Raw genomic sequence first — 19,022 nt, forward strand, 5'->3', positions numbered from 1 at the left:
GTGTAAGCAAACCAAGGTTAAGTGATGCCTCAAGTAATTGTAAAATATCAAGAGGCATCAAAGGGGGGAATGTGGTGGAATCTCGGTAAAAATAAATTTAGTAGGCCGAGATTACCACGTGGCATGTGTACGTGCATATGCTGACGTATCGATCAGTTGGTTGCACGAGGCAAGATACGATCAGTAGTGTACGGAGCATGTGCAAGAATACAGGATATAGTATTCCCCTCCTCCATTGTGCTGGACAAGCCATGCGGTCAAACAGGAAGTTAATTCTTATTTGTGTTGATTGGTCAAGGGAATGTGCGGGTGGAGCTTAATATGGGAGGAGTTATATGCCTATATAAGGAGCCTGCACTATTGTCCGGGGCTCAGACTTTGCTGTATTTTGGTGACGCTAGTCCCTCTGAGTCCCGATCGGTGATCCAATAAAGAATCTCTTCCTTCCTGAAGAAACCTGTGTCCATCTCTCTGTGCTTGGCTTCCGTCAGTTTCTCCGGTATCAACAAGACAAACATACCAAATTCTAAAATCGCTCCACATTAAAAGTTTATTTTACTCCTTGTGCTTTGTGACCTGTAACTACCAAAAAAAAAACTTAAAATCCCAGACACATTATATATTCTGTAAATCAGAAAAACTAAATTAATTTATGTTTAATTACTATCCTTAACCTGCACTAATTAGGCACACATTATTATTGCAAAAACACAAAATTTTTCCTTTTTTTGCATTTTTCTGTATTTTTTTTTATAATAAATAAGCATTTATGTATATATATATATATATATATGTTGCATCACATTAAAGCCCTTTCTGTCCTTTAAAAAACAGTATATAATATGTGTAGGTGCAATACGCGAGAGAAATGCAAATTGCAGTTGAACGCATACAACAAGAAAATGCAAAAAATGCTTGTGTCATTAAGCGTAAGACAAGCTTCTGAAGCTGTGTCCTTAAGGGGTTAACTTAATGTATAGCTCAGGTAGGTCGATATTAGAGTTCTAAACACCATTTGCCACACTGTATTTATATTGATAACCCATGTCTCCAGACCGCACAGTCTAACCTGCAGTTGTTTAGCTCAGAGTTTTCCTTTACTCACACTGTAGGAAGGCACAGTTTAAAATGATTGTGTGTGTTAGGGTGCAGTTCGCGGTTGAGTCTTTGGTGACTAGAGCTCTAATGGCTGCACGCCTGCTATTGGTGGCCGCTCTGGTGACGTCAGGCGGTGCAGTTTGAATCTGTAGAAGCTGGTGCTGCAGGTACTGGGGATCTGGGGTCACTCACAGACAGGGGTTACCGGGAACATTACCTCATCACAACTGGGGGAAATCTGTGTTACAGGACCGTGCTTGTAATATCATACATTACCATACTGGCTACTGAGGATACTAACTACTCTCAGCCAGGAGATACAGAGCTTACTGGCTACTGAGGATACTAACTACTCTCAGCCAGGAGACACAGAGCTTACTGGCTTCTGAGGATACTAATTACTCTCAGCCAGGAGATACAGAGCTTACTGGCTACTGAGGATACTAATTACTCTCAGCCAGGCAAGGTACATGACCTTATTATTTACTGAAGGTACTAACTACTCTCAGCCAGGCAGACAGGACCATATTATTTACTGAAGGTACTAACTACTCTCAGCCAGGCAGACAGGACCATATTATTTACTGAAGGTACTAACTACTCTCAGCCAGGCAGACAGGACCATATTATTTACTGAAGGTACTAACTACTCTCAGCCAGGCAGACAGGGCCATATTATTTACTGAAGGTACTAACTACTCTCAGCCAGGCAGACAGGGCCATATTATTTACTGAAGGTACTAACTACTCTCAGCCAGGCAGACAGGGCCATATTATTTACTGAAGGTACTAACTACTCTCAGCCAGGCAGACAGGGCCATATTATTTACTGAAGGTACTAACTACTCTCAGCCAGGCAGACAGGACCATATTATTTACTGAAGGTACTAACTACTCTCAGCCAGGCAGACAGGACCATATTATTTACTGAAGGTACTAACTACTCTCAGCCAGGCAGACAGGACCATATTATTTACTGAAGGTACTAACTACTCTCAGCCAGGAGATTCAGACCATACTGGTTACTGGGGTTACTAACTACTCTCAGCCAGGGTAGGTACAAGACCATATTATTTACTGAAGCTACTAACCACTCTCAGCCATTGAAGGTAAAGTATCCATACTATTTACTGAAGGTACTAACTAGTCTCAGCCAGGAGATTCAGACCATACTGGTCACTAACTACTCTCAGCCATGGAAGGTACAGTACCATACTATTTACTGAGGCTATTAACTACTCTCAGCCAAGGGATACAGGACCATACTATATATTAAGGATAGTAACTACTCTTAGCTAGGGGGATACAGGACCATACAGTTTACTGAGGATACTAACTGCTCTCAACCAGAAGGATACAGGTCCATACTATATATTGAGGATAGTAACCACTCTCAGCCAGGGGGATACAGGATCATGCAGTTTACTGAGGATACTAACTACTCTCAGCCAGAGAGATACAGGTACATACTATATACTGAGGATAGTAACCACTCTCAGCCAGAGAGATTACAGGTACATACTATATACTGAGGATAGTAACCACTCTCAGCCAGAGAGATTACAGGTACATACTATATACTGAGGATAGTAACCACTCTCAGCCAGAGAGATTACAGGTACATACTATATACTGAGGATAGTAACCACTCTCAGCCAGAGAGATTACAGGTACATACTATATACTGAGGATAGTAACCACTCTCAGCCAGAGAGATTACAGGTACATACTATATACTGAGGATAGTAACCACTCTCAGCCAGAGAGATTACAGGTACATACTATATACTGAGGATAGTAACCACTCTCAGCCAGAGAGATTACAGGTACATACTATATACTGAGGATAGTAACCACTCTCAGCCAGAGAGATTACAGGTACATACTATATACTGAGGATAGTAACCACTCTCAGCCAGAGAGATACAGGTACATACTATATACTGAGGATAGTAACTACTCTCAGCCAGAGAGATACAGGTACATACTATATACTGAGGATAGTAACCACTCTCAGCCAGAGAGATTACAGGTACATACTATATACTGAGGATAGTAACCACTCTCAGCCAGAGAGATTACAGGTACATACTATATACTGAGGATAGTAACTACTCTCAGCCAGAGAGATACAGGTACATACTATATACTGAGGATAGTAACCACTCTCAGCCAGAGAGATACAGGTACATACTATATACTGAGGATAGTAACTACTCTCAGCCAGAGAGATTACAGGTACATACTATATACTGAGGATAGTAACTACTCTCAGCCAGGTGGCAGGGAGCAACGTAAGTAAGCTGTAGTGGTTATATTGCTTAGATTGTTCCTTCAAGAGAAAATAGCATCACATGAAAAAAGGATAAATGTGTTTCAAGGTGATACTCAAATTATGCAAAGTCCCTGCAAAAGTTAAAAGTGCATGGCTGAATATTCCAAATCTGTTCTTACACAGCATCAGTTCGACTCACAACATCAGTTCAGGGTCTTTACGTTCATATCAGCTTTCGCTTTTTCCTGAGCTCCCTAATTACATGTACATCTGGTATTGAACACTGCAGGGGAGTATGGAACAAGGAAAAAATTTATATTTTAGTATGTAAATGGGGGAAGGGGAAAAAGGAGGCAGGGATACGGAGACACTCCACTTCCCAAATACAAAATTCTCTAAAATCGGGGATTTTTTCCATTTGAGGATATATCTGAAAACCACTTGCAAAAGCTGGAGATCTCTTGTATGTAAGACTTCTTCTCCCGCCCAGACTTTCTGTGCCTGCCCAATCACAGACTTCCCAATGCAGCACAATGAGAAGTATTTACAAGGCAGATGCTCTAAGCAATTGCTGCCTCTTAAGTTTAGCTCCACTGAGCTAACCAAACCAGGAAGTAACAGGACAGGTTTTGCATATAAAATTATAGTGAGCGCTCAAACTGTAAATGTATAGTTAAGAGTTACCAGGTGCTATAAGGGAAAATTTGATTCCTCCCACAGGATTCATAAACCTAGTAGACAATAAAAGCCAAAACACACCGGAATAAATGTGCACATACATTTTTAAAAATGTATTTGTAAAGTGGATCAGCATAGATAATACAGAGAAAGTGCAGATAATAGTATAGGCATGTAAACATTAAATAGCATACCATGCATACATGCAATAGTAAGTGCTCAAAATAGAAACCCAAAAAGCCATAATAAAACAGGCATACTGACCAGAGAGCAGGAGACAAAAAAAAACCCCAACGTTTCGGCATCACAGCCTTCCTCAGGGGGAATACCAGGACAGGAGTAACAGGACAGCTTGTGTGCTTAAAATCCAGGGGGTGTAACCAAGTTAATAAAAGTGTCTATTTCTGTTGAAATCTGCTTTTTTTTTTTTTTTTTTAAATGGAAATACAGGTACACACTATTCACGCCTAAAACACTTCAGGAAACTAATGTATTTTAGGTGCTTGAAGAGTTCCTTTAAGATTAGATGACCCACTGTTCGGAAATATTCTTTACAAGACAAAATGGCTTTTTTCTTCTTGTCCTAATTTATTATTATTCTTTCCATTTGTTCCTAGTGATGGACTCTGTTGATTTGGACGGTTTGTGTTTTCATGTCAATTCAAAGATTTCTCTAATCAAGAAGACCCTACAGTTAAGGAATATAGGTAATTATAAAGCTAGATGACTGTTTTGACATTTCCTGCATTACTTGTGATGGTTACCTTTCTAACAAGCGTGTCTTTCACTATCTACATGAGAGTAGGAACAGAGTGACAGATGTAGGGTGAGGTTTGCCCTCCTTTTGGGAACCGTTCCCAAGCAGGGCCATTCGGGTAGGAGGTAGGATCCATTTGTGATGGAAGGTCTGGTGAGGAGGTGAGCAGTCATATAAAAGATTGTAAAGCATTTTTATGATTACATATATGTACTACTTTAGAAGCTGGTGACTGTTTCAATTAGCCTGCCATGATGGGTTTACTTAATATTTATTTTTAGTCTTTTTTTGTGCATTATAAAGTCATTTTGCTCTGTGCCAGTGGATTATGTTATGAATATTAACTAATATCTTTATATGCATAGGCAACATGCACCGTTTTTCTTAAGTAGGTCTGCAGTGGCAATTAGAATTTCATGAATACTGGCAGCTGATGGGGAAAAATACTACACTCATTTTAACACATTTTTAATGATGGATTCTATGTAGCTTTCTGTAAGTTTAATATTTAGAAGATATGCTAGTCAGCTAGTGTGTCCTGTGTGCTATTTAATATTGATTTCATTTTTGTACCAGGGCAGGACCCCTCTATGACATGTGTGCTTAATAAAGTGGCTTATGAGATGCATGGGTTGTGCGAGCTTCTTAATAAAGTAGAAACAGAGGTTCAGAGGCAGGAGACCATTGCGAATTCCCTGAAGGTAAGATCTCAATATTAATGGTATCATCCAGATCTAGAATCAGTTATTCGATGCTGCTATTCTCCTCTCATTAAATGTGCCTGTCGCTTGACAATTTGTCATATTCAAGATCCGTTTTGCTAAACTTGAGTTTCACAAAGTAGTTCTACTTAAAGGGACACCTGTTGCTGATTCACAGTTTTGGTGACATATTCACTTGTGGGGAGGTGGCAGATGGGGGAGCAAATATGGAGATTTGCTTGCCTTTGTACGTCCGTGGCACTGCAATCTTTTTGCTGCCATACTTCTTTGTGAAGCCATACATCTGCTGTGAGCCAACATGCATGTGCAAAAGTGCAAACTTGGTCTGCAAGACCACAGAATTTCCATCGATATCTCACATGTGCAATACGGTTCCACATATTGTGAGATGATGTCTGTTCCCATTAGCTGTGGCTTCTGACATTGTATGGGACATTGAGGTGGAAATACATTTTGCCAAAGATTGGCAATTAAATGAGATCCCTGTTCTAATGTATACATTTGAAAACTGGTGCTGAAAAGCTAATTTTGAAAGAGGGCACATTTTTCGGGTAGAAATTTAAAACAGATTTATTTTGATTTATTTTTTTCTTTTAGGTACATACGGTAAGTTCTTAGTACATTGGTAATAAGCACTTTCACCACAAGGTGGCACCGTTGGTTTGAAATTAGATGGTTGTTTTTGAAAAATAGTCCTAATCTCTTCTTTAAAAAGACAATTTCTTCAAAAAAAAAAAAAATCACTGTGCTAGAGAGTATACAGTGATTACCTACACGTAAGGCAATAATATTAATCTTGTCCTCTCAAATGAAGTTAGAAGATATGCATAAGTAATTATGATAATACAGAGAATGAAAAAATGACATTATATTGTAATAGAAAATTTTGATACATTATGAAAATTCCTGATACAATGTTACAACTTAAAAGGATTTTCCATTCAAAAGTAGATCTGATGGGGTTTTCCCTTTTATTTTTGCGCTCTTTTCTCATAGTTTTTCCCTTAAAATTAATAATAATAATAATATATATATTATATGAACTGAACCCCTAAGCTATGCTTCTACCTTTTATAAAGCCACTTCCTTATAAGAATCAAATTCACTTAAATTGGTTCTATAGGTACCATAACCAACTTTTAATTGAAGTGGTTATGGTGCCTGGAATTACTTGGTGATGATTCACATTTTTTTTTTAATTTGGACTGAGTATCTCTGGCCCTCCACTGGAGGTATAGCTAGCAGTGGTTGACTGTGATGGGCTGAGAGCAGTCATCCGATGCTTTTAGACAAACACTGATAGTCATTGCTACTTGGGCTCATGCAGAAACATTACGCTGAGCAGCAGAGACGGACTGAGCTGTGAGGCACCTGGGGACGATTATTCACTGTTAACACGTTAAAAAATTGTTTAACAGTGAATTGTTAGCTGACACAAAGAGACTTTGGGCATCTTTACCAATTCAATCAGATGAAGTGGTTTTGGTGACTGTGTGTGTGTGTGTGTGTGTGTGTGTTGTAGGTACAACTCTTACTGTGTCCTAAATCTTAGAGAAATCTGACAAGCCCTGACTATCATCTAAACTATTAAAAGCATTATTATATGGAAAAAAATACATACTATTTGGGAATGTTTTAAATACCAGTAACTTTAACTTATCAAATGATACAATTCAACAATCAAGAGCCAAACTGGATCTATACTCTGACGGTCAATTAATATCAAATGTAGAGTTCAAAAAGTAGTTTGCTGTACAGTTTTACAGTAAGCATGCTTTCACACCCATAATGCATTGTTCAAAATTCTTCACCGTGCATTGAGTGCTTACAAATAAAATGTTTGAATGTTTTAGACATATGTGGTTTGTGTACAAGGCATTATATTCTACATGTAACACAGTCCCAATGCCAGATTTGTTTTACAATTGCATTCTTATGTTGTAGGAGCTGAACTCTGCTCTTGCTATTGACTTTGCTGAAGCCGCTCACCTTAAGGAGAATATTCCGACACATCTCCCAAAGAAAGCTCCCAGCAGGTAATTTACCTCTAAAGCTACACACAGGAGCAGCTACATGTGATTTCTTGTTTTATTTTCCTATATCCTGCAGTGGAAGAAAGCTTGGATTCTGTGCCTCTTGTAGGGGCTCCTGTTTGACTTTGAAGGACCCCTTGTTGATAGGTCACACAACATGTTAAATAGGGTAAAGCTCATTCTCTGTGTATACTTACAGGTTTATTCAGTCAAGTGAGAATTGCCAGGAATTGAAAGGGATTTTCAAATTTAAGGCCAAAGTAGCCAACCTGGACACTTAGTTGACTTGGGGAATATTTAGTCTGGCTATTTTGGCCTTCAGTTTGAAATTCACTTTAAATTCCTTACTTTAGTGAATAACCCTCATATTGTTCTTTGTGAGGGTTACACACTGACATTACTGTGCAAGGCAAGGTGCGCTATCTGTTGTCCCTTTTACCACATTACTTATCAATACTTTGGTATTCACTACTTTTCTTACCTGAAATGATTTCTCTGCCAGCTGCATTTATAGAGTGAAGTTTATCTCATATAATTGCTGATTTGCATAAATCGCTAAAATGGCAAGATTTTCTGTGCTTTGGTCCCTTTGCCCCTTAAGGAAAGTACTTGTATTGCAGTCTAAAAGCTACTTTCCATGGGTGTTTATTTGCATCCTTACCACTTTCTTTGTGGTTGGTATGGTTCACTATGCCATGTCTGAAAGCTTGATAATTTGCTTGTACATGAATTTGTTCATTGTCAATGCCATTACCCTTTCTGTGGACCCATTCTTTATGCTTTTAATTGTAAGCTCTGGCAATTGTGGTTCTTGTTGATTCAGTGCGATTTAATTTAAAGGGACACTATAGTCACCAGAGCTAAATGTTGTTGTTCTGGTAAGTATAGTCAGTCCATGCAGGTATTTTCATGTAAACACTGCCTTTTCAGAGAAAAGGCTGTGACTACATTGCTGCCTAGGGATACCTTTAGTGGCAGTCACTCAGATGTCCATTAGAGTTGCTGTACATGGAGACGCTGAACTTTCCTCATAAAGATGCATTGATTCAATGCATACCTATGAAAAGATGATTATTGGCCAGCGATGTGTTTGACTCCGCTCCCCCATCCCACATCCTTGGCTGAGGTAATCAGAATTGACCATAGCCAATCCAATGCTTTCCTATGAGAAATAGCATGGCAAATCTGATGATCTCATCCAAGGAGGCGGATCAGGAGACAGACCCACGCAGCGCTGGAATAAAGGTGAGTTTTTATCCCATTTAAGGGGAGGTGTCCATCTAAGTCGTGTTTTTAACACTATAGGGTCAGGAATACACACTTGTGTTCCTTTTAATAATTGTAGCGGACCACGGGTAACCCGACTGGTTACCTCTGCTAATTCATTCTCTCAGCCCAACTGGAACCATTAAAATAAGCAGACATCCATTCCCCCAGTTACCAGACGAAACATAGTTCTGGGAGTCAACTGATTTATTTCAGACCACGCACAGCTTTTATGCACAGACCCCCTACATGGGGTCTCCAATACAATAATGCAGGGTTTTCATTCCCAGGACCCTTTGTGCCTGAGAGATAATTGCGTAAAAAAACTATAATTCAATTATCTCTCAGGTACAGAAAATCTATACACGATATACAGTACCTCAAAAGTACCCCCACCATAACTAGAAACCCTACAAAGGTTATATCCCCGGATAGCCCTGATCTGAGTGTAAAAGGCAAAACAGACAAAATTGGTTGTAGGGTCCACCACAATAATTACTTAAATAAGGATATCCATGTCAAGTGCTCTAATTAATCAAAATATTTTATTTGCTTGTATTTTGAAGGGCAGTGAAAATACATTCGTCAAATAGCAATGATTAAACACGTGCAGATGTGTCAAAAAACACTAAAGTCACACAGGCCATTTCATCTCAGTGCAGTGTACTTTTTACCCTGCAATATAAAACATGGCAGTTTCGTAGGTTTTTTTACTGATAGCCACTAGAAGCTCTTCTGCAGCACTGACAGTAAATCTCGGTCATGTGATGCTGTAGCCCCCATAGGAAAACATTGATTTACATGACCATCAGGTCCCCAATGCTTCTCAACGAGGACCATGCCTCCTACATTGAATCTGCAGCAGTCAGAGAGGAAAACAACGCTGAGGGAGCCTCTGCACTGAAAAAATGTAAGTCAAACTTTTTTAATTTTCTTTCTCATGCTCCTCCCTGCTTACAGGCATTGCCTAATAAGTTATACATGCCACCAGAAAAGCTTTCTGGGAGCTTGTAAAGGGAAATTTACTGCCAAAAAAAACAAGTCGCCTAACGACCCAGAAGTCCCTCTAGTGGCTGTCTGGTAGACAGCCACTCGAGGTGGAGTTAACCAACAAAATTAATTATTGTAGGTTATTAAAAACTGCAATAATTCCCTTTGCAGGGTTAAAGGAAAACTCCAGTGCCAGGAAAACAATCTATAACTCCAACAATATTCACATTATTTGCACGAACAGAAGTTCGGTAGATAGCTGGGGTCTGAGTGCACATTTCGTGTGAATACCGCTCAGATCCCAGCTAAAACACCCGAACGCCGCACGAAATACATTTTCCTATTAAATTTGTTTGAAAGTACCGAACACCGATTGGGAACCACAATAGGAGAAGACCGGAGCTCCCGGACGGCCTGGAAGTACAACGGTGTTCGTGTCGTCGAGTAGCCGTTTTCAGTTCCACGCGCTCGACGACCAAACACCGCTGGGGAGACAAAGGATCCAAGATGGCCGACCGCCGCGTGGTCGGTAGTCGAACGACGGCCACCTAGGAACGCACTTAATTACCGATTGCAACAATGTTGCAATCTGGTAATTGGTGCCACACGACCCTCAGTGTGTGGGCTTGGGTTCGGTACATAATTCGTTTCACGAACAGCCGCTAAAACAGCTGTTCGTGAAACAACCAGGTAAATGCTAGCGGCTTTCGGCTGCTAGCATACGAATTCTATAGGGATTACAAGCAAATAGACATTTCCATGCAGCAAGCACAGTACATTAAACCGAATAGGGCAGCAACGTTCTGGACAACCTTTAAAGACACAGTTTTATAGTTTGAAGTGGCTAGGTTTGCCACAGTTACGCAATCGGATGGAGCAGGCAGACCCAATAAATAAATGTGTGGGGATTTGTACCGAAAATATAATTGCCTGCTTCTGGTCATGAAAAATCTTGCTGTTATGTTTTTAATATTTTTAGGTTGTTTCTTATGTGTAGGTCTTGCCTGTGCACTTTAATTAAAAGCACCGATTAGCAGTGGTTTCTTACAACCCAGAATGGCTATACTTAGGTTTGCAAAATGGGTTGACTTTCTTTTATTTCTCTCTAGTGATTCTGCTAATAGGTGTGAGGAGACAGAGGCTGCCGTTAAGGTTGTCGCGCCTCCTGAGCCCGCGAAGAAACCTCCTAAAGAAAAGGCCATTAAGGAAATGGAACTGCTCACAGTGCAAGAGTTTGCAAATGTCCCTGCGTAAGTACTGGCTTGAGAAAGAATATGCATTTTACAATCCATGTGCATTTAGTTGAATCTCACAACATACTTTTCTGTACAAATAAATTTGCACAAATTGTGCAAACATTTGAGATCACTCGAACACAAATGAGTTAATTGAGTTTGACAATCTAACGGACAAGCACATTTGATATGTTTTGGCCCTACAGATATGCTGTATGTTTGTCATTGCTCAATTCTGTTTATTAAACTTAAAAAAAAAAAAAAAAGCTTTGCTGCTTTCTGCACTTGAATAAATCCCTCTTAAAGCGACACCAGTACAACATTTGTGCATTTGATAGCTTTTGGCCTCCTTAATATGGTGTATTTTTTTATTTATTGCATGCTCAAAACTTTTATAGTATTTTCCCAAAATGATGCATGTTTTGCAGAATGCTCGAACATAAGCCTGCCTTCCTACCCACGCTGTCTCATGCCAGAAAGACTTCCTTAGCAATACTGTGCAAGCTAATTTTAATTTACAATATGGCTACAGACAGTCAGAGAAACGAAAAATAAAACATTTAGTGAAATCCTTACTATATATCTTCCTGGATGTCATCTTTTCTAATGCAGGTAGCTTTGTAGTTCAGATCACTCAGTGCTGTCAGTGGTTGAGCTGTGTGCATACATTTAATAATGAAATGTTTTTCTGGAGTATAAGAAAAAATAAAGAGGAAGGCTTATGATGCAGAAGTCTGCAAAACATAAAGTTTGTGCAAAAACTATAGATTTAAGCATGCAAAAAAATACATCATAAGTAGAAAAACGATAAAATGCGTTAGTGGTATTTGTGCCGGAGTGTCCTATTTTAAAAGGTGCTCTGTCATCGTCTTGGGCATATGGACTTAGCCGTCAAATACTCATTTGAAAGGTATGTGTTGGGTTGGCAGAGACACTTGAAAAAAACTCTTCTCTGAATGTTTTTTTTTTTTTTTTTTACAGTTTCGTAGATATGCCACTGCAGACATGCTTTCTGCAGCCTTTGCATGTTCTCCTCTTTCCCCCAGCCCAAACTCCAAACAGAAGCTTCTCATTGAGAAGGCGGAAAGGCAGACACGCTGTAGAGCAGCAAACCTGCCACTTTCATCGCTATGTGGAACAATCAGAAGTGTTATTGCTCCCAGTTATAAAGTTGGCTATTTTTATTTGAACCGGCACTTTTATAAACTCACATAAAAATGCAATCAAGCTGTGGTGCTTTGTGCGTGGAATGTTAGTTTAACCATGCCCATCTTTTCACACAATTTGTTAAGAACATACTGAGCCACTGCCAGTAATTGGGTTGGAATTTCAACAGTTTGTCAGGATTATTATGATTCAATATGTGTGGTCAGAAATTCAAAGTGACGTTCAAATTTAGAAGTGAAAACTTGGCTGGTTGGGAGAATTCTTCCTTTTTGTCTTTTGTGGCTTAACATTTTGAATTCCTGAAAACATTGCTATAGTGAATATTACCGTCTTGGTTATTGTCCAAAGGTTACTGACTAAACTCTGCATTTTCGCAAATTCATTCTGAATGTTCAAACTGACGTCAAAATAGCTGATCTTGAAAAATTCACCAATTCAACTGTAATCACAAATTGACTATTTTTGCCCAAGTTTTGCCATTCACAGTTGATTCACAAAAAATCTTGAATAACCCAGTGTGAGATCCTACTTTTATGAAAAAAGTGACAAAGAGAAAATATATTTTATGTCTCTTTTTGACACCAGATACATGAAAAATCGTCTACCATATGAGCATATTAACAGCCTTATCGAAGACATAAACAAAGCTGTTGTTGGAAAGTATAAGATCCTTTACCAACCATTGAAATCTCTGAACAATGTGGCTCGAAAACAGCTGTGCAGGTTTAAGGAGGAGGAGACTAAAGACACTAAAGGTAACTGTTTCATGTATTAAACTCAAAACCACAATTTGTGTTCTTTAGCCCTTTTACTGCCGAGCACATATTTGTACATGCTCGGAATTTTTTTTTTTTTAAGGAGGTAGTCGTCCTTTTTTTGAAAGAGGAGAGCCTTTCCTTTCAGTTTCTGGGTCCTATGCCCAGATAATTATCAGGCCACCACGATGGTATCTGTGATGACCTGATAACCCCCTATGTACAGGTAACAAAATCACAAGATTTAGAAGAGCACACAAGTAGGGTAAAGAAATCTACATAGGTGAAGGGGTGTACCAACGTGTACAGTTCTGCTCTGGGTGAAGTAACCTAGGCATGCCTTGATAGGCAACCAAAATGTAATACACTTTATTGTGTAAGTGCTATTTTTTTATTTAACCCTTTAAGGACACATGACATGTGTGAGATGCCATGATTCCCTTTTATTCCAGAAGTTTGGTCCTTAAGGGGTTAAACTGAAAATCAAATATATAATCCTAAATGTTGTTCTTTTGGGAACTTGAAACAAAGTTAAATGTCAAACCATAATGTGTACATTATTAAAATATTTATGAAATAAAGTATCTCCTGTGCTGTTTACCATGTACACTTTTTGTAAAATTTGAACCATTATTTTAAAAAGGTCTGCTGGGGAAAAAAAGCATTAATATTGGCATAATTTGGAGTTTACATGCAATCGGTGCCGATTCCTAAAAATGGCTTAAAGCGGCACTGTCATGGCCAAACCCAGATTAGTTTTTTTTAACATTATGGGACGGGGGAGGGGGAGAACATTATGGGACACAGGAGGGGGATGACGCTATGGGACTGGGGAGGAGGGGGGAAAGAACACAAAAAAAGAGGGAGGGGAAAGGAAAATTACGCGGGCAGAACCACTAAAAGAGAAGGGAAGATTTCCATATTAGATTTATTAAAAAGTCTAATATTAATAAAATGTTAGAAAAAAAATACTTTTTAAAAATCATTTGGGGGAGAAAAGTGATTTTCGGTTTGGGCCCAGAATTTTCATTTCGGTGCTTCTCTAGAGCTATTCCTGGCACAAATAGGATCGGAATTTCATTCATTCAAATTAAATTTCAAACCGAACAAAAAGCCCCGAATTGCGTCCTAACATGAATGGACACACTATAGTCATTCTGTTAGGACGCAATTCGGTAGTTTTCCTGGCGTTCAGGAATACTGAAAGGAAGATCAGGAGGAGGAGAGGTGAGGAGAAGATCACGAAGGAGAGGTGAGTATTGTGGGGAAATTGCTCTGACCACAGGAAATGGAGCACACTTTGTTCCTCCGCTGGTCATAGCTGGCGTAGGAAAAATACGTAAGACAAAATAGTCGCTACTTTGTCTTATGTTTTAAAGAAAACTAGATCAGATCGAAAGAAAAGAATAACAGATCCTGACAAAGGGAGAGAAGAGGAAGTGATTGGGGAAAGGTAAGCGCACATGTCAGTGCCACTTTAAGCACGTGGTTATCAAATGGTCTAGCAGCAATTTTCTTTAGCATCTGGTGATCAGCATTTATATGGTGATCACATGACTACAGTAGCTTCAATACAGTCTAGTTGAAAGAGGCTTTTACTATCCTTCAAAGAAAGCTTCATAGAGGGGTCACTAGCTAATTGGAGGGATATGTTTTAATGATTTTTAGTGAAAGAACCCTAGTTCTTACCAATAGTGCAATCTTTTGGAAATGTGTGCTATTTCTGAGCTTTGGGCACTAATGTAAGTGACCACTTGACTTCTGGTCGTCTAGTTCCTAAAAATATATACATTTATTACTCTATCACTTTGTTGTCTTCTTATAACCTTTAAATGCAACTTTACTATCAATAGAACAGTTCCTAAATTAAACATTTGTTAGGAATATCTCGAAGAAAAAGCACAGAAAACTGTTTTACTAAACACACCCAAAGAAAAAAGTGCTTGCATCTCTGAATCAACCGGCACTGGAATTCAAGATATTTATATTGAACTAAGGATGTAAGGGACAGAATGTTTTACATTTCTCGTTTGATATAAAATATGAACGCTGAGAAATTGCCTTACTCATATTTAACTTTCTCTCCACAGGGCAGTTTTTCGTTGTTGATCAAGATATAAGAGAGTTTACTCAAGTGAAGGTCGACAAACGTTACCATAGTATGCTGAGCATTTTACGGCATTGTCACCGTATACGAGAGATACGTAGTAAAGGACTAGTGCGCTATGTGGTTTCCTAATAAAATAATTAATTTAAACCCATGAGAACTTTGCACATTGGCTATTCATGATGAAGACTTTTTTTTTTTTTTTTACAATTCTTTTTTTGCTGGCTGTTTGTTATATATTGTATGTTTCTTCTATATACTCTGGTCTGTTATGTACAAATAGACAAAATTGATGCGTGTTTAGGAGACCGTCATCTATCAGCTTGTTTAGGCCAGAGACATACAGTGTCTCTTCTTAAATGCTGATAGTTACAAATATCACCTGGCATTTGTTCAACAACCTGCTGAAACATCCTTGGGTTTGCTATGGTCTTATGGGGGAGCACTTTGGTGTTATGGCACTTGGTTTTATAGAGTGCTACTATATTGTATGTTAACTGCATCTCACTACCACCCCTCAGATCTTCTGATTTTACATACTGCCTTCTGCCATCATTACCTAGCTACCTATTCCAAACTCCGAAATTGATTATTATATTCTATTTTGTTGTATAGCATGTGTTCCCTGTAATGGGCTAGGGTTGTTGCATAAACAGATGATTATAAGTGAACATTCCCACAGCATTAACCTTACCAGTTACACAAACTGCTTTCTCATGACGTTAGTCCACAATGAAAATGTTAAAAGATTTAAACCTTAGTAACCAGCAATATATAAGTGGATTATGTTATCATGTACTTGTGGGAATGGAGGTGTTCAAAGTAAAGATTTAATGTCCCTTGTTATAAATAACATAAAATTACTCCACTAACCGCAATCATGTAAAAGGTATTTTTTTTAATATATATAATATTTAAGTAAAGCAATGCTGCTGCATATAATAAAATTGTTAAAAGTAGTAAAATTTGCTGCATGTGCTCTGTACTCGTTAATCATTGTAAAGCTGCAACGCTATGCCCAGTGCACATTCACCCACTGATCATCTCCTTAATCTCACAAGTTAAATTAACCCCTTAAGGACACATGACATGTGTGACATGTCATGATTCCCTTTTATTCCAGAAGTTTGGTCCTTAAGGGGTTTAAAGAACATACACCAGAGGTAAGTGAATTTCAGTTAACTCACAGACCATCTAGAACAGAGATAACCAATCATCAATCTTTAAGCTATAAACAGGTTTGTTTTATACATTTTGTTTTTTTTAGTATCTTACAAGTGTGAATGTGCAAAATGGCTTCTATTTCAAGTATGTCCACTGCTGTGCCCACTAGTGATTCACTGCACCTTTACCTGAGCTGTACTATTTGGAAGTCCACCCTTGTGGTTATTTTAAAGCTTCAACTGTAAAAATCGCATCAGTTGATAGATTGACCTCAAGCGTTGTCATTTACCAGGAATTTAGATTTCATGGAAATTACTGAGCTTGTAATGGCTCATCACAATGGACGGGGATTGATTTAAAAAAAAAAAGGGGGGGGGGGGGGGGGAAGGGGGAACTCACAAATACAGCACTGGAGAGCGGATTATTGCCTCACCTTTCAGTACCTAAATCAGCTGCGACCCTTAGTACATCGTGGGAAAGCACTCCAAAAAGGCTTGGGGGCAAAGCACAGGACTCACCCTTGATATTGGCCAGCTACTTTCCCAGCCCTGCAGGCCCAAGATGGCGAACTTCTTACCTAATAAAGCACTGGACTCACTCTCCGCCTCGGAGGATGAAGATTTCAGCGATGTGCCCATGCCAACACAACAACGAAGCAATCGAGCTTTGCCACACAGGAAGACTGAACCCCAATTGGCCACCAAGGTGGACCTCTTGGGCATGATATCCGATCTCAAAGCCTTCTTCACATCAGAGCTTGCGGTGCTTAAGGAAGAACTGGGCACACTGGCAGGTCTTGACACATTATAACCCCCCCCCCCCCTCCCTTTAAACCCCGGGGTTATGGAGTTCTTAAACCCTACAGTCTCTCTCACATACCTAGGACCTTGCTCATGTGATATGGTTTGTGCCAATCTACTCACTACTACCTACCACTGCCCCACAGGCCCCAGACATACTACTTTTACCCATTTGACCACCTATTCCCACCTTAGAGCCTTGGACAATGAACCCTGTACGCTCCCATGTCCACTTACTGTTTTATCAGTGTGATATATACCACTCAGATCTTAGGTGTGTTCTTTATGTTTCTCTTACATACTACAATATACAAATGCGCAGCCTAGTTTAATGCCACATCATTGATTTAAAAATCCTGTTCTGTTTATGCTTGTAAATGCTGTTGTGGCATATCAAGCTGTTTGTTACCACAGGCACACCATAAATAAAGAATAATAAAAAAAAAAAGACATGCAATTAATAAACTAACAAAACATTTTCCACGTAAACAGTGACCACAGAATATTCTGTGGAGACTAATGTGAATTTTTGCATCGCTTTCCTTAAAGATAACTAGGCAAAGAACCCTCCAAATCCGTTCCCTATCTAAAGATGTATTCGAAGTGTAAATTAACATCCCCCCAGTGACCAAGATTCACCACATATTTGGACACTTTCTCCATTATAAACAACCTATCTTCTACATGTCAAATAAAGAAAGGTAAATCTAAGTTCCGATATCCCATCTTAATTACCTCTAGTGGGTGCAACTGAAGGGGAGATTGCGGTTAATTCTATCGCGGTGTGGAGTTAAATCCTAGGGTAGGAATTTACAGAGCGCTTTTCTGTTAATATGTACCTATAAGAAGGACAGTGGAGATGTGATAGCAACTTGTAAATGTATTAAGAGTTTAATGAGAAGAAGCATTGCTTTAACAAAATGGAGGAAAGGAAGAAGAGATAATGCAAGGTCATAGGATGAAAGCTAGAAAAGTTCTAGATCCTAAAACATTAGAAGATTGAAATCGTCTTAGAGGGAAGTCTGGTTTAACATAATAAGAGCATTTAATAGTGTGTGGTGGCTATCATAAAGTTAAGATTCAGTCAAAAATTTTATAATGGGTATGGTAGGCCATTTGTTACTTAAATTATATAAAAATAAATACATATTTAATGCTGGAGTGTTCAGTTCTCCATTTAGATCTGAGCTCCCCTCTGTTCCTATAAGTTATCTGTTATGCCCCAAAGTGTGGGCTGACGATTAATCAGTGAATGTAATGTTGCGATTGTTTACTCAATAAATTATATGCACATGGGCATAAGGTCTCCTAACCAAAGGCAGTGTTTACTCACTGTATACTGGATGAGTCAATTTCATTTTAGTTCCAGAGAATATAATCTTTGCTCTTTCTAAATATGGGATCTAGAATTCCTGCATGCTGAGTACTGTAAAATATGCAAGATTTCAAGACCCCATATCCACTGAATGTAGATTTTAGGACTGTGATTCTTCTAATGGGTACAACCACAAATGCAGCATTTGTTCAAAAGACTCAACATATCATTGCAAATGTATGTAATCTGCTTTGTCATCGCAATTTATTAAAGTTGATTTGCCATTTTAGGTCTTGTAAAAATAGGATTAATTTAGGACCAACTCTGCAAGTAAATCCCACACCTACTTTTGTGACATGTCACAAAAAAAAAAATTGTGATCCTAAAGATTCAAATAATGGGTTTAGCAACGTTGGCTATTTAATTAAATTAGAATATTTATGTACAGCATTTATTGGCGGTACTAAAGAACATTACAAAGCTGACAGTAAAATGGTTTAAATTCTCTCATTTTAATTAACTAAGAAAAAAATATGGCAAAGAAGCGTCTCTGTGGAACAATCCTTCATGGTTGATATCTAAGCCTGAATTGCGCTCGGAATGATAATGCAATCCAATCAATAAAATTGTTGGACAAAAAAAAGGAAGATGTGTGAGTTT

At 38.7% G+C, this 19,022-nt stretch overlaps 1 protein-coding gene across 3 annotated transcripts; it reads left to right on the forward strand.

Moving 5' to 3' along the window:
- Positions 1-1,169: 1,169 nt before the first annotated feature.
- Positions 1,170-15,246, forward strand: SKA1 (spindle and kinetochore associated complex subunit 1). Of its 3 annotated transcripts, none has more exons than XM_063456816.1 (7): positions 1,170-1,265; positions 4,669-4,758; positions 5,385-5,509; positions 7,475-7,566; positions 10,929-11,069; positions 12,807-12,976; positions 15,067-15,246. In XM_063456816.1, the coding sequence occupies exons 2-7, from the start codon at positions 4,671-4,673 to the stop codon at positions 15,213-15,215; spliced, it is 765 nt and encodes a 254-aa protein (XP_063312886.1). In that variant the 5' UTR covers positions 1,170-1,265; positions 4,669-4,670; the 3' UTR covers positions 15,216-15,246. The 3 variants fall into 3 exon arrangements, with proteins under 3 accessions (XP_063312886.1, XP_063312887.1, XP_063312888.1); XM_063456817.1 differs by lacking the exon at positions 1,170-1,265 and adding an exon at positions 1,374-1,564; XM_063456818.1 differs by lacking the exon at positions 1,170-1,265 and adding an exon at positions 2,539-2,560.
- The last annotated feature ends 3,776 nt before the right edge of the window (positions 15,247-19,022 follow it).

This window comes from Pelobates fuscus, chromosome 5 (assembly GCF_036172605.1).
Source record: "Pelobates fuscus isolate aPelFus1 chromosome 5, aPelFus1.pri, whole genome shotgun sequence".
Classification (NCBI taxonomy): domain Eukaryota; kingdom Metazoa; phylum Chordata; class Amphibia; order Anura; family Pelobatidae; genus Pelobates; species Pelobates fuscus.